Source organism: Polyodon spathula, chromosome 4, assembly GCF_017654505.1.
Source record: "Polyodon spathula isolate WHYD16114869_AA chromosome 4, ASM1765450v1, whole genome shotgun sequence".
NCBI lineage: Eukaryota > Metazoa > Chordata > Actinopteri > Acipenseriformes > Polyodontidae > Polyodon > Polyodon spathula.
The window spans coordinates 50,169,105-50,193,118 of NC_054537.1; the positions used below are offsets into that span (position 1 = coordinate 50,169,105).

Sequence of the window (24,014 nt, forward strand, 5' to 3'; positions counted from 1 at the left end):
TTACCGTCAGTTAACTCCTTTACAACTTTTTTTTTTGACATGAGATCCTTTAGTTAAAGATTGTTTTGACTAAATACATGTTTTAAAAACTTATCGCACATTAAAACAGGATTTACTCTCTGTGAATAGGGAACAGTAGCTCAAAAAAAAAAAAGCAGACGAATAATGATGAAAACTTCCTCTCAAGTCTCTTATTTTGTATTATTTACCCCCAGGCTTTAATTTCACCTGAATTTTCAGGTAAAGCAACTGCCAAAACACTGCAGGTTGAAATGAAAGTACGGCTATTTACTTCCTGGGTAACAGGATCATCTGAACCCATACATGTGCAGAACAGATGAGATGGAGTCCTGAAACCTCTAACACTGAAAGTGAACATGCATACTTGTAGGGAAGAAATAACTGGCTTGAGTGAAAATAAATTGTGCAAAACAAAATTACACTTTGCTTATTATTTTTGAAGATGCATATTAAAACAAAAAAGGCCTGGCGTACCTCATAGCGAGCACCCAGCTGAGCGTAGTCTCTCAGTTTGTCCTTGTCTAACCGTGTTGGCACTTCCATGATGTCATGGATCTGCAGCTTTATAATTTTAGCCAGAGAGGTGAACATGCTCTCAGGAATGATTTGTAACACCTACGGAAAAAAAATAGCACATAAATTGACTTTGTTGGATGATCTGTTCATGGGTCTAGGTGCCAAAAGGCTACAGGGCATTCTATAATAAAGCACTGTATGACAGTAGTTGTTAAACCTGTACCCAACCAACTAGAAGGGTGTTCCCCAGCAAGCGACTGTCTTCTTTGGTTTGGGAGAACGAATTACCGATAACAATATGTAATTGAGTGTTTTGTTCCCATACCTTCACTAACGCATACACAATTTTAAAATACACACAAGTGTCACAAGCTTTCACAGAAAAAAATAGTATGCTTGTTTCAATATTGAAATACTTATCCCAGCACTATTTATACACACACAGCTGTCCTGCGTTATACCGTCCCCCTTTGTAACGCCATTCTCGCATACCGCCAGCTATTCTCTCTGAACAAATGTCACCAGTATAAAAACAGTGTTATTTGTATCCGTTATATCGCCACCCGCCAGCCTCCCAAACCAAGCAAACGTAAATATAAGCATTGTAGTTTCCCCTCATTGTAGCGCCAGCGAAATAATTATGGTCACTTAAAACAACTAAGTTATGTAGTTAACCTTTGACTCACTTTCCTAATTTGTTATTAACTGAACATTCATACCAATGTAATCAACACTTCCAAAGCAAAACAGAAAGTACAACATGGCGAGTCAACCCTACATTTACACCAGAGCAAAAGAAAAAAATCTGCATGTATGCATCTGAAAATAAGAAAGCAAGTCAGCAAGACATCGCAAATGTTTTCTCACCTAAGAGGCATATACTGTTAATCGAAGGGCAACTGGAGACATCAATGAATAAAAACAAATGGCTTACCTTGATGGAACGTGTTGATTTGTTCAACCTGAAAAAGTTTTGACGCAGTCTAAAATAAGTGCCTTTTTTTTTTTGTTTTAAGTATGGTAAGTGGCTTGTTTGTTTAGTTTCACAAATGAAGGCTGACTTAAACTAAAACATCAGTTTTGTAAACAGCAGAATAGTTTTTTTTTTTTTTACTGTTTCGTTTAAAATAGTGGTTTACCTGTCCATATTCAAGTTTTTTTTTTTTTTGTAACTGCTTAAAAAAGAAAGCTGTTGAGCTTAAATTGCTTTGTGAAATAAATAGATAGCATCGTTCAATAGGGGGATAGTATTCAGCAGATATAGACCCCGGTCATACTTACTGGGTCGGCCTTGGGCCATCTCTGGGCCGCCTCAAAATTTCCGTTCACAGTTGAGGTTTTACGGGGCCTAAGTGCGTTCACATATGTAGCTGAAAAGGAAGCCTAAATTGCGATGAAGTGCTTGTCGGGAATGTAAACAGTGACGTAAACACCGCATTCCCGGAAGTCAACAAAAGAGACTGAGCTGGGAAATTTGCAGACGTAAATATGGCAATCTTATTTTTAACACAGTTGGTACTGTCTTTATTGCATAAGATACGATAAAGGCGTGTGCTGACAGTGCAGTTGGTTACTGTGGAAAGAAGCGATCGCGTTGTATCATGCGAAAATGCAGCAAACAAGGACGTATACATTACATTAGTCACAATACAGATTATTATATTAATGGTAACTGAATATGCAACGTCGTATGCATTATTTATCAATACTAGATTTACAATCTTAGCTACAATCTGAAATGTGTGTGTGTGTATATATATATATATATATATATATATATACACACACACACACAGAGCGTGAGTGAGCTCAAGTTTTACCATTTTAATGAAAGCTGTACGATGAAGAAATACTTGCCATTCATGACTGACCCAGCATCATCATCGTCAAAAGTGTCGGTGTATTCAGTGCATTCCCCATTGCTATTTAATGGGCTGGAGATCGTCGTAGGTTCCATAAAATGCAAGATCCGTGGAGGGCTTATTTCTGGCTTGCTGCTCAGTATTTCCGAGAGTTCTCGGACAAACTTGCAGGTTTTCACCAGAGACAACAAGGACATAAAGGAGATAGCTGCTTCTGCATCCAGCGCTCAAAGAATATCACAGACATTTGCACAGCTTTTTGGAGATATTATAGTAATAAAATAATGACTTGGATCACATTATTGAGGAGTTTGGTGATAAAGAGTGATTGGGAGAGTATCTACATCTATAAAAAGGTATGTTAAAAATACAGCGAACAAGGGGTGGGGATTGCCTGGAGATGCAGGACTGTCCTTTTGCGATTCAATACATTTTAAACCTGCTTTACTCTGGGAGGACAAAAAAAATGTTAAAACAGTGCGTGTGAAAATAAATTGGACCTGATGCGCCTGACAAGCACTGAATAAATGGACCGCTATGGGTTCATTGCTGCATCGTCCCAGCTGCTACCCCTTAAAACCAACATTACTTTGATCTACTACGCTCGACCTTGTAGGAGAGTGGTTTGAGGTACATCACCGCACTGACGCTTAAGGCCGGCCCAGGGCCTGCGTTGGGTTCACACAGGCAGATAGACCAGCCCTGAGGTGGCATTGGTACTTTAGGCCTCAGCAAAAAGCTGGTCTAAATTTCACCCGGCCCAGAGCCGTCTTTTCATTTTTCGAACGTTCACACATGAGATAAGGAGGCCCTAAGCCGGCCTAAACCGCGAGTGTGAACGGGGTGTTAGTCGTTCCACAAACACTAAAGTTCACATGACAGTACAGTAAAATAAATAAATTGTACACTTTATTTTAGGAAAAATCTTTTGTAACAAAAAAGGTTACAAAAAATAGAATGTGTACAATTACTTATTTCAGCAATCCCCCCCCAAAAAAAGCTAATTCAAAAGCATGCATACCCTTTGATGCTAGGATAGTGTTGTCTACAAGGTAATGATGACTGCTGTTATTACCAATAAGTTAATATGGGAAAAAGTAAAGTAAAGCGTCATCTGAAGACATTAGGCAGAAATTTATTTGTTAAAGCTGGAGAAGGATACAAGAATATTTCCAAGCATTGTATACACAATCCTCCCTCGGTCTGGAACAAATAAGGTTCTTTCACCAAGAACAAGTGGAAGAATTGTGAGGAAGGTTAATAACAATCTGAGATTGACTGCCAAAGATATTCAAAGTGAATGAGCTGCAAGTGGGACTGGGGTTTCCAATTCAACCATAGGTCGAGTATTACATGGTGAAGGTCTCAAAGGTCGCAGGCCAAGTAAAAAGCAACTCTTAGGAAAACATCACAATGACAATCGCTTAAAGTTTGCAAAACGGCATTTGAATGATGGATAGGAGTTCCGGTCAAAGGTTTAGTAGAGCGATGAAACAAAAAAACAAAACAAAAAAAAAAAGAAAATTGGTTACGCTGATTGTCGTTACGTTTGGAGAAAGTCTGGAAACTTGCGCAACTGTTCGCTCAGGTGTAGTCCCAACTTAAAAGTTCCAATACAACTACAAACATACATTGTTTTTTGTTTTTTTTTTAATTTTAGTAGGACCGTGTCCAAACAAATAAACTCCTGATAATGGCAGACTACTAATGTAATCAAAAGACCAGTGTCAACGATCAAATTAAAGTTTCCCTTTCCTCTTACCTTTCTGACGTAGGAAACCAGCTCCCCGGAGTAATACTGGGAGACACTCAAGAGGTCAGGGCTGTTTGCCTGGTTTATCCGCAGCAGTGGCAGGTCAAGAGCTGAGGCAAGCTTCAGCACAAAACATTAAAAAAAAAAAGTTACAAACATTTTATTCAAATACATTTGTTACAGAATACACAACGGTTTCAATTATGTATAACATATAGCATGTATTGAAAGCATATAGTAATGATTTGTTAAAATAGATTTAATATTGAGAAAAAAGATCACATTTATAGTGTTATAGAAGCCCATGCTGTGTTTACAAGAAACATTACTTATCCTTTGCATATCCCATGTTGTCAATATCACAGTATTTTTTTAAACATATTCCCAACAGTTTATAGATATATTTTCATTTTTCATAAGACAACAACTTTTACTTGGGAACATTCGCTAGGAGGAAAAGATTTCTCTAAAGATCACAGTTCATGTGCACGCTTGCAATACAGCTTCTCCGCTGTCTTTCGATGTGAGAGTTGCAAAATGTGCAAATCGCTGTCCATATTTGGGTATACAGTGGCTTGCGAAAGTATTGACCCCCCCCCTTGGCATTTTTCCTACTTTGTTGCCTTACAACCTGGAATTAAAATTGATTTTTATTTGGATTTCATGTAATGGACATACACAAAATAGTCCAAATTGGTGAAGTGAAATGAAAAAAATAACTTGTTTAAAAAAATTCTAAAAAATAAATAACGGAAAAGTGGTGCATGCATATGTATTCACCCCCTTTGCTATTAAGCCTCTAAATAAGATCTGGTGCAACCAATTACCTTCAGAAGTCACATAATTAGTTAAATAAAGTCCACCTGTGTGCAATCTAAGTGTCACATGATCTGTCACATGATCTCAGTATATATATACAACTGTTCTGAAAGGCTCCAGAGTCTGCAACACCACTAAGCAAGCAGCACCATTAAGACCAAGGAGCTCTCCAAACAGGTCAGGGACAAAGTTGTGGTGAAGTACAGATCAGGGTTGGGTTATAAAAAAATATCCGAAACTTTGAACATCCCACGGAGCACCATTAAAGCCATTATTAAAAAATGGAAAGAATATGGCACCACAACAAACCTGTCAAGAGAGGACCGCCCATCAAAACTCACAGACCAGGCAAGGAGGGCATTAATGAGAGAGGCAACAAAGAGACCAAAGATAACCCTGAAGGAGTTGCAAAGCTTCACAGCAGAGATTGGCGTATCTGTCCATAGGGATCCCAGGGTGTCAGCTTCAACAACATTACTGGGGAGTTGATTCCAGACCCTCACGATTCTCTGTGTAAAAAAGTGCCTTCTATTTTCTATCCTGAATGCCCCTTTGTCTAATCTCCATTTGTGACCCCTGGTCCTTGTTTCTTTTTTCAGGTCGAAAAAGTCCCTTGGGTCGACATTGTCAATACCTTTTAGAATTTTGAATGCTTGAATCAGTTCGCCAGGTAGTCTTCTTTGTTCAAGACTGAATAGATTCAATTCTTTTAGCCTGTCTGCATATGACATGCCTTTTAAACCCGGAATAATTCTGGTCGCTCTTCTTTGCACTCTTTCAAGAGCAGCAATATCCGTTTTGTAGCGAGGTGACCAGAACTGAACACAATATTCAAGATGGGGTCTTACTAATGCATTGTACAGTTTTAACATTACTTCCCTTGATTTAAATTCAACACTTTTCACAATATATCCGAGCATCTTGTTGGCCTTTTTTAAAGCTTCCCCACATTGTCTCGATGAAGATATTTCTGAGTCAACAAAAACTCCCAGGTCTTTTTCATAGATTCCTTCTTTAATTTCAGTATCTCCCATATGATATTTATTATTTTTATTTCCTGCGTGCAGTACCTTACACTTCTCTATTAAATGTCACTTGACATGTGTCTGCCCAGTTCTGAATCTGGTCTAGATCATTTTGAATGACCTTTGCTGCTGCAACAGTGTTTGCCACTCCTCCTATTTTTGTGTCGTCTGCAAATTTAACAAGTTTGCTTACTATACCAGAATCTAAATCATTAATGTAGATTAGGAATAGCAGAGGAACTAATACTGATCCCTGTGGTACATCGCTGATTACCACTCTGATGTTTCTCCACTAATCAGTACTTTCTGTTTTCTACATGTTAACCACTCCCTAATCCATGTACATGTGTTTCCTTGAATCCCTACTGCGTTCAGTTTGAGAATTAATCTTTTATGTGGGACTTTTTCAAAAGCTTTCTGGAAATCTAAATAAACCATGTCATATACTTTGCAATTATCCATTATCGATGTTGCATCCTCAAAAAAATCAAGCAGGTTAGTTAGACACGATCTCCCTTTCCTAAAACCATGTTGACTGTCTCCCAGGACACTGTTACCATATAGGTAATTTTCCATTTTGGATCTTATTATAGTTTCCATAAGTTTGCATATAATAGAAGTCAGGCTTATTGGTCTTGTCGCAAATAACGCTAAATCAGCTAGGCTGGTCAGTAAAATATTGAATCCTTTTGTACGGAGAATCTCAGTAGCTAAGGCTCATGGTTCATCAACTGATTCAGATTCAGTTGTATTGAGTTTGCCCACTAATGATGATAAACAAACTACAAGTTAGGTGCCTGCTGATATGAAAAACAGTAAGTTTTGGCCCCCTACTGTATTCTGGATGAATGGCATCCCTTCTAAAGTGTCTCCATGTGAGCAGAAAGAAGTGTATAGTAACAATGTGTACAGATCCAGAACTATTGTACATGGTGCAGAAGTAACCCTGACACATAAATTAAAACATAATCCTCTTGTTAATTGTGCATGTAATATGTGCCAAAGCAAGTCATCGGTGACTGGGCTCAGACTTTGTCCGGCATGCAGTCATTTGGCTAAACACTGTAGAATCTTGTTTGAATGCAATGATTCTGTAGGTGTTTCTTTCTCATTTAAATGTAAACCCAAAAAGATATTAAGAGGATTGAATGCATGAGTTGTGAAAGGGTCACTTAGTAAAATCGGTGCATCTGGGAAAATTAGAATGTGAGGAAGGTGTCCCTACTAAGCGTGTACAAGTGTCTTGTAGGTACGAAGTCAAGGCCATGGCGACTCACACCTGTGATGCAAGACGATGGATTCAAGAGCCTATTATCGTGTTCACTGAGCCTACCTGAGTGGAACCTGAGACCGAAGTGGAGTCTTGCTGAGAGTGAGCTGAAACCCCAGACATGGATTGGAGAATTTAAAATGAAATGTATTAATGCAATATTTAGTAATAATTAGTAGCTTATTGATCCCAAAATCTCATCAAGCAGCTTCTTGAAGGATCCCAGGGTGTCAGCTTCAACAACATTACTGGGGAGTTGATTCCAGACCCTCACAATTCTCTGTGTAAAAAAGTGCCTCCTATTTTCTGTTCTGAATGCCCCTTTGTCTAATCTCCAGGGGTCACAAATGAGGCCGAATGGCCTCCTCTCGTTTGTAAACTTTCTTATGTTCTTATGTTCTAATAATATGTGTTATAATCCTTTATATTGTTTGTATAATCTTTAGTTTGGAAAATTGTGTAAGTGTGTAATCAAAAGTAACGCGCAATGCTGTTTTAATTCTTAATTGTGAAACTTATGTATTTTCTTTATATAAAATCATGCAGTAGAAGCTGGTATAGTTCGATACAAGTGGCCAGTTTTTAGGTAGTTTCTTATCAAGATGGGCTTGATTCCCAGAATTGAATGCTAAGTTTCTGCAGCACCCTTTTTAGCCTAAGAAAATGTTGTTAAATGTTGAAATAAGGTTTGATATGCTTGCTTTTTACTATAAACTATTTGTGCATGTAAGACCATATGCTTAACACTGCCTGTTATAATAACATACATGAAATTGTTTCTCAACAAGATAGGTTCGCATTTAAAATAGTTAGTAATCGTGTGCCATAGGGAATAAACTGTTTAGTTTGATTCTGAGTTAAAAGATGATGCAACATAAAGGGATGTTGTTTGAAATATAAAAGAACCAGCTTAAAAAGTAACTTTAAGAAAAAGAATAGAAGATGGGTTTTAAGAAAGTAAAAACTTTATAACTTGTGAGCCTGTCTTGAAGTCGTGCCAGAAAGTGGAGGGATAGTTGGCATGAAGAGCGGAGTTCTCTTATCGAACAGCGTCAAGGTTAGAGAGTGTCTTCTCACCATAGAAAAATTGGAAAAAACCTTGATTATCGCTGGAAATTGGAAAGCTAAGCGCACAACTAGAAAACTGGTTTTAGCTGGTTTTTGTGCAGCTGAAAAAACAGGAGGTCGTCCGCAGTTCAGCTGAATTCGTGCTGTTAGGAAACTCATAAGACATTACAATCTTACACTTAAATAAAAAACAAATAGATTATCCATGAAGAGAAACTCTATATTGGGAAAAACAGATGGAAGCTCCCTATAATATCTGTTAACCACACACCTGTAAAGAGAAGGAAAACTAATTTGAAGAACAGAATGGCATGAGGGAATATATTATTAGACATTAATACATAATCAATATAATCATAACTAATAGTGTTGTATATATTTCAAACAACACTTATATATTCAACAATAACATTAGTGTTGTATATACTTTAAACAACACTTATATACTCAACACTATAGGGTTGTATATATTTCAAACAACACTCATATATTCAAAATAATATTATTTTCTTTGTTTCACCTAGCTTTTTAGATAGAGGAGGGGTCGAGAAATGAGCGGGCGAGATCATGATTGGATGTGTAGACCAGGTGTCATATCTTGAGAAATTGCTGACACAAGGCTCAAAATTTTTAGGCTGTTGTGTGCCAATGAGATAAGAATTGGACTTGATAAAGATTCTCCATGTATTCCTATGGAGACGAATCCTATAAAACCTCACACTTTTCGCAAAGAGGTACCACATTCAAGACCTTTGCTTGACAGGGTGAAGTGGTCCATCACTTGCAGATCTCCACCAGACTGATTCCTTTATTCAAGCTACATTTCTTTTAATAAGAGGTAAGCATATTACTAACATTATTATATCTTACATGTATTGGTTGCATTGCTATAAGGTTTTGAAACTATGTTTTGGTTTTAAGAGAGTGTTATATTGAATGAAACTGAAATATAGAAGTGGATGCTTGTAGACCGCATGTGTTGGAATTTGGAGGTCTGATCAACCTACCTTTTTCCAAATATTAAAAGCATTTTAATAAACCGAAGGAGCATTGCTCTGATTCGTAAAACTTAAAATGAATGAGTCTTGAGTGATTTCTTTCCAATTAAATAAAGGTTATATGAACACACTTACAGCTCGTCCAGTGCTCGAACATAAACCACCAGGAGTTTATAACATCTCTGTCCTCCCAACGTCTCCCCTGAGTTAAGAGTGTGCAGAGTAAACAGAAAATAAATAAGACCGAATAAAAAGAGTACGTAAAAATCTGCGAAACGCAGCAGATGTGACAGTCTGTAGTTACCTGGTTCTGTTTTGTTTCCCTTTTTGTGGATTGGTATTATGTTTGCAATTTTTCGGTCTGTCAGTACAACCCCTGTGTCAACAGACTGCTGCATGATCTTGGTTAGCGGTTTGTAAATAACTTCTTTCATTTCCCAGGGGATTTGTTTATTTTAAGAGCTCCTAGTCCCTTTAACATTTCTGCCTTGGTTATGCTAAAGTTATTTAAAACTGGATATGAACTGGATGACATGTGGTGCATGTTGTCAGTATCCTCCTTTGTAAAAACTTGTGAAAAGTAATCATTTAATATATTTGCTATTTTTTTTCTTCATCTATGATTTTGCCATTTGTATCTCTTAGACATTTAACCTCCTCTTTTAATGTTCTCTTATTGTTGTAATATTGGAAAAACATTTTAGAATTGGTTTTAGCCCCCTTAGCAATGTTCATTTCTACTTCTCTCTTGGCCTTTCTAACTTCCTTTTTGACTTGTGTTTGCAGTTTTTGGTCCCTTTTTAATGCTCTGTAAAGTGCTTTTTTTTTTTTTTTTGCTGAATATTTTTTTTAATTGATCTATTAAACCATTTTGGCAATTTAGTTTTACATTTAGATTAGTTTACTTTAGGGATGTAATTGTTTTGCACCTCTAGTACTATATTTTTGAACAACAGCCATTTTCTGTGGATGTTTTCTCTATATTACTCCAATCTACTTCTTTTAGTCTCTGTTTCATACCTTCATAGTTTGCTTTTCTAAAATTGTAAACCTTAGCTTTAGTCATTACTTTTTGGGGTTTTAAGAAGTACTTCAAATGAGACCATGTTGTGGTCTGAGTTTGCTAGTGGTTCTCTGACCTCTGTTTTAGCTATTCTGTCTTCGTTATTTGAAAAGATTAAATCAAGGCATGCCTCCCCTCTAGTCGGTGCCTTGACAAATTGTGTTAGAAAGCAAGTCATTTGTCATTTCCACCATTTCAATTTCATCCTTCGTGCTACCCACCGGGTTTTCCCATTTTATATGGGGGAAGTTGAAATCCCCCATTAGTATGGCTTCTCCTTTGCTACACGCATTTCTAATGTCATTGTATAACAGATTATTTTGCTCACCGTCTGAATCTGGCGGTCTATAGCATGCTCCTATTATTATGCCCTTTGAATTTTTGTCCGTTATTCTGACCCATATTGATTCAGCTTTATTTTCTTTGTCCAGATTTAACACCTGGGCTTCAAGACTGTTTCTAATGTACAGAGCTACCCCTCCACCTCTTCTGTCCTGCCTGTTTTTCCTATACTGTGCATACGCACAAATATTATATTCATCCCCATCACTCTCAGACAACCAAGTTTCTGTAACACCTATCACATCATAGTAACTTGTTAGTGCAGTAGCTTCAAGTTCTAGAATTTTGTTTCTGATACTTCTAGCATTTAGATAAATACATGTCTCAATATAATATTTATCTGGGTAGATCATATGTATAATTGTAACTATAATTTCTTAAATGTTTGGCAAAGGACTGGACTCTCTCACATACCATTATATTTTCAACAGATGCCATGTTGCAAAGTTCACATTTATCTGAATTGAACTGAAGACCGGATGCATCAGTAAAACTTCAAGGCTCCAGAAACATGTTCCTTATGTTTTAGGAAAAGTGTAGTGTCATCAGCGAGTTGACCAATAACACATTATCGACTACCAGTCTCAATTCCTTTAAAGTAACCATTATGTCTAATGAAAATGGAAAGGGCCTCTGCAGCAAAAACAAAAAGGGGACAATGAACAGCCCTACTGAATACCTCTTTCAATATTAAACCTTGGAGAAGTACGCCAGAGAAGTTGTGTACTAGCTGTTTTACGCATTGAAAAATTATGAATTCTGTATATTTAAACTAAATGTGCAAAGAATACGTGTAGTAATTTTGCTGCACAGCCTGAGTTTGTATCAAGCTTCTACTACTTTGCTAATTTCTGGCATTTCATTGGTCAATATACTGCATGCAGTAGCTAGAGAATGGATGATAGAAATGCTGGGGCATTTAATTGGAGCCTGCCTGGGAATTGCCTCTGTTTCTGTTTCATTCCTTCATAGTTTGCCTTTAAAATTCTAAAATTTAGCTTTAGTCCAGTGGTTCTCAAAGTAATTTTGGCACGGGCATAAACTGATCTTACTTGGCTGTTTGCGGGCACACTGACTATTGCATAGGTTCTTATCTTACACACTTGCCTTCTCGCGAAATAGTCTATTGTGCTCTGAGGAAGACTTACGCATCAAAACGCGTAACGCATTGTTGTGGTTTTTTAAATATGTTTAAATAAAGACTATTGTTTTTATTGAGAATTCCTTTGCTCTGTGGACTTAATTGAAACTGGAGTTGCTGTCTTCATTTCTCCTTCAATGGGATTTTGCCTAGAATGTTTACACAGATAACCATGAATAAACTAAAATAAAAAAAGTGTAGCTATCGTCTCGATTTGTTTCAATTTGACAAATTTGTCATCACTACTCTGTTTTAAAGATCACTCATCTCCGGTACAATTATTCAGAGAAAGTGGATTTGTAACTAAATCTGCTATGTTGTTTCCCTTGTCTGGTGAAATAAATAAAATATATGCGATAGAAAATTAAATTATACATACTGAAATGTATTATTTTTCTTAATAACAGTTGGTGAGTACAGAGCAGCAAGTACAGAGCAGTTTCGAAGCAGAAAGGAGAAATTGCATCTTGAATTGCTTTAATCAGAAAACAGAGGACATTGGGGAAACACAGCAGCAGCTCAAAGTCAAACAGCCGCGTTTGTTTTTCTGATAACAAACAAGCTGAAACTCGGAGCAGCTATTCAAATTCAGCGTCGTTTTGAGACACGGGCGAGGGGAGGAGCCAACAGCACAGCAGAACAACGCAGTTAAACGAGGCAGTCTTCCCAGCGACAGCGAGTGGAAGCGACAGCGAGTGGGAGAAGTACAGGCGTGGAAAACTACAGAGCAGTTTCGAAGCAGTTTGAAAGCAGGTTGACTAAACTTCAAAAAAAAAAAACCTCAACATGGTCTTCAAGCCAGTAATCTGTGACACCTGCTTGATGTGGGAAATCCGAGAAAACCCAGCGGAGCTAAACCAAGTGTGCGTAAAGTGCCGCGCGATCCAGGATTTGCATAAACTAGTAAGTATGCTAGAAATGGAGCTGGAAGAAGTGAGACAGCAACAGGATCTTGAGGAACTGGCACACCCACAATTCATGGAAGTCTGCATCACCCCTAACAGACTGAAAGCCACCAGGGAGATAGAAGGTCAGAACAGCTGGGTTCAGGTAGGCAGAAGCAGGGAAAAAAAGAAACTTCGTCAAACACAACCACCAGAAATCAAAACAACCAACAGATTTGAGTCACTTCAGAATTTTGATGAGCAGAACCAACAACAAGAGAATGAAAGGAACAACATCCAGGACCCTATTGACAGTGGTGACCAGACAGCAAAAAGAAGGGAGGTCATGATTGTTGGGGACTCCATATTGAGAAACACAGCAAGTTCAATTCGCAGTTTGGACCCCCTTACTACAACAGTGTGCTGCCTTCTGGGAGCCTCGGTCAAGCACATCACTGAAAACGTGGACAGGCTCCTAGAACGAACAGGAGACGACCCGGTAGTAGTCGTCCACATCGGTACAAACAACATTGGAAGAGACAGACCAAAATCCCTGCAAAACAAATTCAGAGAGCTAGGAAGGAAATTAAAAGAGAAAACCAAAACTGTGGTATTTTCTGGTATACTACCCGCACCTTGCAAAGGACCATATGGACAGCTGGAAATAATTAATCAAAACGAATGGCTGAAGACGTGGTGCACACGGGAAGGCTTCACCTATCTTGATCATTGGACCACATTCTACAACGAGGACTATCTGTATAGACGGGATGGACTGCATTTAAATAACAAGGGAACTAGTCTACTTGGAGAAAAGATCCTTGAGCAGGTTCGGAAGCATTTAATCTAGAAAGGAAGGGGGGAGAAATCAACAAAAAAACAGAAGGGAGAACGCATCAAAACAAGAACAACAACTCAGGTAAGACAACCATTAAATGTATTTATCTAAATGCTAGAAGTATCAGAAACAAAATTCTAGAACTTGAAGCTACTGCACTAACAGGTAACTATGATGTGATAGGTGTTACAGAAACGTGGTTATCTGAGAGTGATGGGGACGAATATAATATTTGTGGGTATACACTGTATAGGAAAGACAAGCAGGACAGAAGAGGAGGAGGGGTAGCGCTATACATAAGAAACAGTCTTGAAGCCCAGGTGTTAAACCTGGACAAAGAAAATAAAACCGAATCAATATGGGTCAGAATAACAGACAAAAATTCAAAAGGCATAATAATAGGAGCATGCTATAGACCGCCAGATTCAGACGGTGAGCAAAATAATCTGTTATACAATGACATTAGAAATGTGTGTAGCAAAGGAGAAGCCATACTAATGGGGGATTTCAACTTCCCCCAAATAAAATGGGAAAACCCGGTGGGTAGCGCGAAGGATGAAATAGAAATGGTGGAAATGACAAATGACTGCTTCCTAACACAATTTGTGAAGGCACCCACTAGAGGGGAGGCATGCCTTGATTTAGTCTTTTCAAATAACGGAGATAGAATAACTAAAACAGAGGTCAGAGAACCACTAGCAAACTCAGACCACAACATGGTCTCATTTGAAGTGTTTTTTAAATCCCCAAAAGTAAAGACTAAAGCTAAGGTTTACAATTTTAGAAAAGCAAACTATGAAGGTATGAAACAGAGACTAACAGAAGTAGATTGGAGTAAAATAGAGAAAACACCCACAGAAGAAGGATGGTTGTTCTTCAAAAATGTAGTACTAGAGGCGCAAAACAATTATATCCCTAAAGTAGACAAATCTAAATGTAAAACTAAATTGCCAAAATGGTTTAATAGATCAATTAAAAAAAATATTCAGCGAAAAAAGGCACTTTACAGAGCATTAAAAAAGGACCAAAAAGAAAGTACACAGAAAGAGTACACAGAACTGCAAACGCAAGTCAAAAAGGAAGTTAGAAAGGCCAAGAGAGAAATAGAAATGAACATTGCTAAGGGGGCTAAAACCAATTCCAAAATGTTTTTCCAATATTACAACAGCAAGAGAACATTCAAAGAGGAGATTAAATGTTTAAGAGATACAAATGGCAAAATCGTAGAGGAAGAAAAAAAAATAGCAAATATGTTAAATGATTACTTTTCACAAGTTTTTACAAAGGAAGATACTGACAACATGCCCCACATGTCATCCAGTTCCTATCCAGTTTTAAATAACTTTAGCATAACTGAGGCAGAAGTGTTAAAGGGACTAGGAGCTCTTAAAATAAACAAATCCCCTGGGCCGGATGAGATCCTCCCAGTAGTACTCAAAGAAATGAAAGAAGTAATTTACAAACCGCTAACCAAGATCATGCAGCAGTCTCTTGACACAGGGGTGGTACCGACAGACTGGAAAATTGCAAACGTAATACCGATCCACAAAAAGGGAAACAAAACTGAACCAGGTAACTACAGACCAGTAAGCCTGACTTCTATTATATGCAAACTTATGGAAACTATAATAAGATCCAAAATGGAAAATTACCTATATGGTAACAGGGTACTGGGAGACAGTCAACATGGTTTTAGGAAAGGGAGATCGTGTCTAACTAACTTGCTTGATTTTTTTGAGGATGCAACATCGATAATGGATAATTGCAAAGCATATGACATGGTTTATTTAGATTTCCAGAAAGCTTTTGACAAAGTCCCGCACAAAAGATTAATTCTCAAACTGAACGCAGTTGGGATTCAAGGAAACACATGTACATGGATTAGGGAGTGGTTAACATGTAGAAAACAGAAAGTACTGATTAGAGGAAAAACCTCAGAATGGAGTGTGGTAACCAGCGGTGTACCACAGGGATCAGTATTAGGTCCTCTGCTATTCCTAATCTACATTAATGATTTAGATTCTGGTATAGTAAGCAAACTTGTTAAATTTGCAGACGACACAAAAGTAGGAGGAGTGGCAAACACTGTTGCAGCAGCAAAGGTCATTCAAAATGATCTAGACAAGATTCAGAACTGGGCAGACACATGGCAAATGACATTTAATAGAGAAAAGTGTAAGGTACTGCACGCAGGAAATAAAAATGTACATTATAAATATCATATGGGAGATATTGAAATTGGAGAAGGAATCTATGAAAAAGACCTAGGAGTTTTTGTTGACTCAGAAATGTCTTCATCTAGGCAATGTGGGGAAGCTATAAAAAAGGCTAACAAGATGCTCGGATACATTGTGAAAAGTGTTGAATTTAAATCAAGGGAAGTAATGTTAAAACTGTACAATGCACTTGTAAGACCTCATCTTGAATATTGTGTGCAGTTCTGGTCACCTCGCTATAAAAAAGATATTGCTGCTCTAGAAAGAGTGCAAAGAAGAGCGACCAGAATTATTCCGGGCTTAAAAGGCATGTCATATGCAGACAGGCTAAAAGAATTGAATCTGTTCAGTCTTGAACAAAGAAGACTACGTGGCGACCTAATTCAAGCATTCAAAATTCTAAAAGGTATTGACAGTGTCGACCCAAGGGACTTTTTCAGCCTGAAAAAAGAAACAAGGACCAGGGGTCACAAATGGAGTTTAGAAAAAGGGGCATTCAGAACAGAAAACAGGAGACACTTTTTTACACAGAGAATTGTGAGGGTCTGGAATCAACTCCCCAGTAATGTTGTTGAAGCTGACACCCTGGGATCCTTCAAGAAGCTGCTTGATGAGATTTTGGGATCAATAAGCTACTAACAACCAAACGAGCAAGATGGGCCGAATGGCCTCCTCTCGTTTGTAAACTTTCTTATGTTCTTATGTTCTTATGACTCTGCGTAGATTTTTTTTTCTTCCAGATTTAACATCTGGGCTTCAAGACTATTTCTGATATATAGCACTACACCACTGCCTCTTCTGTCCTGCCTGTCTTTCCTATACAGTGTATACTCACTAATATCATATTCATCTCCATCACTCTTGGATAACCAAGTTTCTGTAACACCTATCACATCATATTTACTTGTTAGTACAGTAGCTTCAAGTTCTAACATTTTGTTTTTGAGACTTCTAGTATTTAGATAAATACATTTACCGACTATCTTACCTGAGTTGTTGCCCTTGTTTTGATGTAGTCTCCCTTCTGTTTTTTAGTTGATTTCTCCCCCCCCCCCCCCCCCCCTTCCTTTCTAGTTTAAATGCTTCTGAACCCCCTCGAGGATCCTTTCTCCAAATAGATTGGTTCCCTTTTTATTTAAGTGCAGTCCATCCTGCCTATATTATGTCACAAGTTTAGATTGTAGCTCCAGAATCTACTTTTTTTTTCTAAGTCAGAAAAATTTTGCCTTGACAGTAATTATTTACCAGTAACTTCTTTAATTGCAATAGATTTTACTTTAAATGTAATCCATTCCCAATTAGAAAAAGCATCAGAACTATGAATTAGTATACCTTGGATAAGATTTCAAACCTGTAACTGAAATCTCTCATTTAGTCAATAAATTTACAATTATGTTTCCAATAGTCTTTATGTTTAACAGCAGAAGGCATATTAAAAAAAACAAACAAAAAAAAAACAAACACGTATGTGACAATTTCTGTCAAAGTGTCATACAGTATGACATTGACTGAGATTCATAACTAGATCTTTGGGGGTTCAAGTTACAAGCTCAAAATAACAAGCTATTTTATAAGACTAATATAAAGGGGAAAAAAGCAAAAAGGCACGTAATGTGCGTGTTCAGTACGGCTGCATTCATCGTCAAAATAACAACCTATTTTATAAGACTAATTAGGTAAAGCAGGCGATTCCGCAATCAACCAATTTAAATACCCCTCACCACAATTAGCGGTGGAGAATTACACACCTCTCACAATAAATAGTGGGTTTGGGTCAACCCTGCGTGTGTAGGCTACACATTCCAAAAGAAAATGAATGGCACACAAAGACCTCAGCCTGGTACTAGCCATAGTGACGAGGTTGCTCAGCAGTGAAAACTGAAATTTACCAATATGGAATTGGAGATTTTGGTACAAGCAGTACTTGTAACACATGAAGATAATCCTTCCATTGTTGTACAGCAATATGGTCAGCAACAATACAGCTGCATTGGAACAGTCTTCAGCGTAATTATGATTTATATCTTCCTAAGTATAATGCAGTTACAACTCTCCTATTTATGTTTTTCTGTATTTCTTACTCTATGTATGATTTTAAAGCATATCTGTATAGTATCTATGGTCGAAAAACTATACTTGCTACAAACATCTCATGTCATCTGTCCAAAAATACCAATGTGAAATGACACTGTCAAACGACGGATCGCTTTTATGTCAGAAGACATCGTTTCACAGTACATTGATCAGCTGAGTGACTTTGCTATAACTCGAACCCACAAACATTTCTAAAATTTCTCATTTATTCACTTATGTTCAGTATGTGTGGAATAAGGGAATAAAGGAAGTCTTTGTTTTGCAAGGAGCTCAAGACAACAAAGTCTGATGATTTTATGACTTCAGCAGAAAGCAGGTGGACTAATTGCATTGGAGTCTACACTGATGGAGCCGCAGCAATGACCGAAGCATTCTGGTGTTGTGCAAAAAATAAAAGCTGTTGCACCTCGTGCTATTTGGACACGTTGCTTTTTAAAACGAGGCGCTTGCTGCAAAAGAACACTGAGCCAGCCTTCTGAACCAGTGTTTTGAACACAGTGGTAACACTCGTTAATTTTATTATATCCAGAGCAACAAACTCCAGGTGTTTTGCTGCACATTGTGAGGAAGTGGGCACAGAGCACCATTCCTTGCTAATGCATACAGAGTTGAGATGCCCATCTCAAAGGAGAATGCTTACATGTATATTTAATCTGAAGGAAGAGCTACATACTTTCTTAGCAGATAAGAAACCCGAACTTGCCGAAGTGCTGAAAGATGACGACATGTGGCCGGCAAAACTGGGTTACCTCACAAACATATTCGCTTAAATGAATAAGCTGAATAAAAATATGCAAGGTGAGAGCACTCACTTTATTGCCCAGCAATTGACACATTCAAAAGGAAACTACAACTCTGGAAAGTTTGTGTCTGTGGGGGGACTACTGATATGTTTGAGAGCTTACATTCTTTCATTCAGGAACAAAACATTGACTTTGGCGTAATCAAACCACAGCTGGCAGAGCATCTGTCTGGTCTACTGAACCAATGTAATACTTACTTTCCTGAACTCACGACAGAACACGCCGCTACACAACTGTGGGATACAAACCCCATTAGTGAGAATATTGAAGCTAAACTGCCACCCTCTGTCCCATCGAAACTGTTAGAAAACCTCACTGACATTTTTGACAGCTCCCTCAGAACCAACTTCAGTGAAATGCTGTTGGAGACATTTTGGTGTGAGTGCCCCGGTGAATACAGCACAGCTTTTTTTGCAGCACTGAAAGTGTCAGTCCCATTCAGTACTTGTGTAGTGCTGGGACAAATATCCAAATGAATTTATTTATTTATTTATTTTTTACATGTATTCGAATACAAAAATTAGATGTTCGCATTCGCTACAAATGACAAAAATACCTTGCACTTACTTACCGCCTCACCTGAATTTGTCCGTGTTTAAAAAAAAATGGCTAAATGATGTCACTGTTTAATAAAACAAACCCAGCGTATTTAAACCTTGGTTCTCTTATTCTGTTATTACTTTTTGTTAATTTCTTCAAAATTGTACAGCATTTAAAAATGCAGTGAAAAGGCAGGGTGCAAGAATACGTATTTATGAACAAATTATGAATTAGTAACACGTTGCATTAATCTTTTAAACGTAGCGGTACTATGGTAGAATTAGGCCAGTTTCAGATGGATGCTCTAGAGGCAAGCCCCTTAATTCAAGCACAACATTTTGACTAAGTCCCAATTAAGTACATGAGTAGAGTGCCACCTGAAACAATTAAGTTTGCCTCAATGCTTTTTTGACTGCTGCTTCGAGCGGCTCTGATGCACCTTGATTTCAAAAGTGCTCCACCGGCAAACTGATCTAAGCTGCTCTCTCCTGCTGCCCTGCTACACCATCCTTATGCAGTGCAGATGAATGTCTCTTGTGTTGTTATCTTCGTCTTAATTGATGAGGTTGCTTGTGTTGCCTTGCCCCTTCCACTGCTTGTAAGGGGGTGCTTGTATTTCCCTACTTTGTCGTTTAATATCAACCCTAATTGATGCATTAACGTTTTTTGCAAATAATATATAAGTATGCAACAAGGTCCGGCTGGGCATCCGTATACGTTGAATATACCAACCCCCAAGAAGTCTGTATATTCAATGTATGCGAATGCCCTAAAGGGCCTTATTGCATTTATAATCCTGGTAAAACTGTGTATTTGAAAAAAAAAAACATAAATCTCGTTTAAGACAAAAAATTATTAGTGCTTTTTTTTTTTTTAAATTAAATATCCTTTCGTCAATAAAGTAGTCCCATGTATAGCTTTGAACTACACACCAAGTTGAGTAAATTAATTCAATTAAAACATGTAAAATAAAAGTAATTTTATTTTTTTGCTAGTGTGCACATTGCCATTGAAAAAAATACACCAAGGTGCCAAGTTGAGACAACACTGAGTTATTGTTTCTCTTCTGTCAGTGCAGACATACTGAGCAGAACAGACGTGAGGAATAAAAATAAATATGACTTCTCGTATTTCAGTAATTTGTTGTGATTTTCTTTAGCGTTTACAAACTGCTAAAATACCTTTGAAGTGACAAAGTTGGGGTGAGTGAGCATAAAGACAGCGATTTATTCTTTTATATTTTCTTCTGTTTTGCTCTCTTCCAGTTAATTTAATTGTTCCTCATCCTCATACTATGGTATCTTTTGCAGGTAATTGGTCACTCAGTTTAATAGTTACATCTGTAAGGGACTGTAAGCAAGATGGCTACTGAATACTTAGTTTAAATTCTGTGAGGCAGCGCTGTGGTTTAGAATATGCGACAAGGCTCCAACTGTCCGTATCCATCCAATATAAGAACAGCTGGAACCTTGCTCTACCAATCACATTTCTTGTTTCACTTTCCATTACGAGCCCGGGATTATATATAAAAAAAAAATGATTAGGGCTAATGATAAACACCACTCATAAGAACACATTTTCAGTTTCTATAATATACTGAATGTACGTTTCACAAATGTTAACTTGCTGTGTTGAAGTAAGGGTGTCCACATTAGGATTCAGGCGATTCTGAATCCAAGAATTTTGAGTAATAACAAAATATCATTTTATGACCATTCCCGCCTGCGTAAAAACATGTCTTTTGTTGTTTTGTTTTTTTACCCACCCCATCGTATGACAATAGCACACTGTAGGACTTATTTTCAGCATACAAGATGATATTTACATTTTCTCCAGAATTAAGCACCGATCATGGTACTCTAAGGTTTGATATTTATAAAGCTTTAACAATAATAATAATAATAATAATAATAATAATAATAATAATAATAATAATAAAAAAGCACTCTTTGCATACAAGAAACTTGAACATGCATTAGTAGAAGCAAAACTGTACAGCAGTTTTATATTTACAATAACTTTCAGTTCATCACTGAATAAAACTACAACGCCATAAAAAATAGCTGCTGATGCCATGTTTCTGGATTGTTTGGGTTCGTGGTTGTTAAGCAAATTACCTAGTGATGCAAATGTACGTATTACGTAGTGCACAAAATGAAAGACGTTTTCTTTATGAAGAAAGAGAGTAATGAATGGCTGACATTATATAAAATATATTTAAATTTAAAAAAGAATCTTCCAAATATTGTGTTTTTTCAGTTATTAAAATCGGATAAAAACAAAAACTTCAAGCCCTACATATATATATATAGGAAAAGGCGCCAACAATCGACTCTTGAAGAGCTGACCAGCAAAGAAGAGAGCGTAAAAAACCTAGCCGGAGAAGGGGTGGGGTGAGCCAAGGCAGAGGAGGGTACTTAAATCAGGACAGAATAATATTCTAAAAACTAAAGTGAAATTATTTCAATTTTGAAATGAGAGACAGTGAATATATTAACTTATCTCCTTAGTTTTTACAAAGTCAGAGCCCATTCCTCCCTCAGGCAGCCGGAAAGAAAAATGGTGCTGATCCGCATGAGCCAGTCGTGTTTAGCTCCTGGGGTTGGAGACAGCGCCTGACTCAAGTAAGGCTCTTAAAGGAACAGCTTTGATATAAGTGCTCAGGTAATTCCGGCTATAAGAGATATATCCCATTCAGTAATAGTTACATTTCATACTTGAACAGGAACAACAAATACATAGTAAACTATCCTTTGTCACCTATTTAGTCAACCCTGAAGTGTAAAAGCACAGCACAAATCTGAATTCAAACTCAATGCACATATTGATCTGCAACACCATCCTTTCATATTTAAGTATAACAATCATTTATCACCAAGGCTTCTATACAAACCTTTAGGAAAGTGGCTCTCAGTTTTGTCACCATGGATGGACTTGCTCTGATGCTCTCTTGCATGATTGATGTGAAACTGTGAGCAATTAAAAATAAATAAATAAATAAATAAATAAATAGGTACAATGAACTTGACTGAATTTTTCCAACACAGATTAAAATGTGTAATGAGGTTTTAATTATTTTTAAAGAGGGATCTAAGGTAATACAGAAAATTAATCTGGATCTAAATCAAATGTAATCATTTACAAACGGGATACACTCCACAGTTTGTGCAACTATTTATTTATGTTTTTTTTTTTTATTTTTTTTTTTTAAACTGGGCTACATATATATTGTATGTTTGATTCCAAGTAAAAAAGGTGGAATATCCAATAAAAAAAAACAAAAAAAAACAAACAAACATGTACTGCTCATCAAGTACATCAGGATTGTACCTGGCTGCAACATCTCATGGCACCTGCAGGCTTTGTTCTATTGTCTCTCGTAACCTTTCATGAGCATTACAACATCAAAAAAAAAACACACACACACAATCGTGTGATGTTCCCCTTTTCCAAAAGCATGTTCAGAATCAGAATCTCTCAGAATAAAGTCCTTTATAATAACGAAGTGAAAAGTGTTGTGCCATCATTACCTGTCGATGAGCTGCCAAGCATACGACAAGTCTCCAATGATCTGCATCGTGATCAGCACCTCTTCTTTGATGTTTATAGTGCGAATCATTTGATGGAGGAACTTCCGAGTGTCTGCCAGAAACTGGCAAACCTGCAGGTTGGATTCCAGCTGGTGAAATTCCTGCACCTGTTACATCACCATGACAACGTTATAGCATCTCAACAATAATTACAGGCACCGAAGTCACTCTGAATAAAACTTTCATTATTAGCGTTACAGTATTTTTTAGGCACACCAACTGTAGATGGTCTAAAGAGGTCATGTATTCCACAGGTATGCAAAAATTATCCAAGATATCCAAAGGTCAGTTATAGTGGACAGCTTTTTAACAGACCCAAAGAAAAATTCTTACAAAAAAAAAGAATCCATCCTACAGAAGTCTATGTGAATCACATAACTAAATTGTACAGCGCTGAGCACCACCATGCCCTCAGACACTGTAGTTCATACCTCTTCTAAAGCCTGGATCAGCTGGACGGTTTTCCTCCCCGCAGCCGTGGAGTCCTCATAGTTCAGAGACAAGATCTGCTTTGATATCTCTCTGAACCACGCCTGGAGGTTTTCTATTTCCAAAAATAAAAACATCTAAGGCTTTTTTTTTTTTTTTTTTTAAAGATAAATGAAAGGTGACAATACAATACCATGTACAGCAGACACTATAGTTGTATTACTTGCCATTAGCATGAGTAAGTGAATGGGGAGGACAAGATTTGTCATTTACAAATTAACCCCTGTGCAGCCTCCACTGGCTATGTTCAATTCCCCTAGTGGTCTTTGGGTAACTGCTATCGGCCATGTTTGATTTCACACTATGCCTTTGCGGACTTGCCAGATTTCTGTTTACTTACACAGATTCATGAAATAGGACTGTGGCAAAGTGGTTTGTAGTGCACAGGTGTAGAGGTGATGCAGTGCTTAATAACAGTCCAATAACAGTTCCAATGGTGAAAACAAAGCTTTATTTGTTGCTTTAAATAATAAGACAAACCAGACACAGTGATGTGTAAAGCCAGTCAAAACAAAGGGTTCTGTCCTAAAATAACGATAACACACAATATATACAGACACAGTTAAAAATCCCAACAGTGAGTGTTCCTTGTGCAAGTGTTGAATTATACAGTAACAGTGAAACAGTAGTACAGTGCACTCAGCTACCAGATTTAGTCTTCTATGAATGATAAGATTTAATA

The 24,014-nt window shown here is 37.4% G+C and overlaps 1 protein-coding gene across 1 annotated transcript in view; it reads right to left on the reverse strand.

The window, feature by feature from the left end:
• The window catches only part of washc5 (WASH complex subunit 5), a 150,480-nt gene that overhangs the window by 46,909 nt on the left and 79,557 nt on the right, over positions 1 to 24,014 (reverse strand). Inside the window, exons 13-17 of the mRNA XM_041248048.1 lie at positions 23,275 to 23,387; positions 22,784 to 22,950; positions 22,147 to 22,222; positions 4,162 to 4,272; positions 496 to 636 (exon numbers count right to left, since the gene is read on the reverse strand). Coding sequence (XP_041103982.1) covers positions 496 to 636; positions 4,162 to 4,272; positions 22,147 to 22,222; positions 22,784 to 22,950; positions 23,275 to 23,387 — 608 coding nt within the window. The remainder of the gene's footprint in view (positions 1 to 495; positions 637 to 4,161; positions 4,273 to 22,146; positions 22,223 to 22,783; positions 22,951 to 23,274; positions 23,388 to 24,014) is intronic.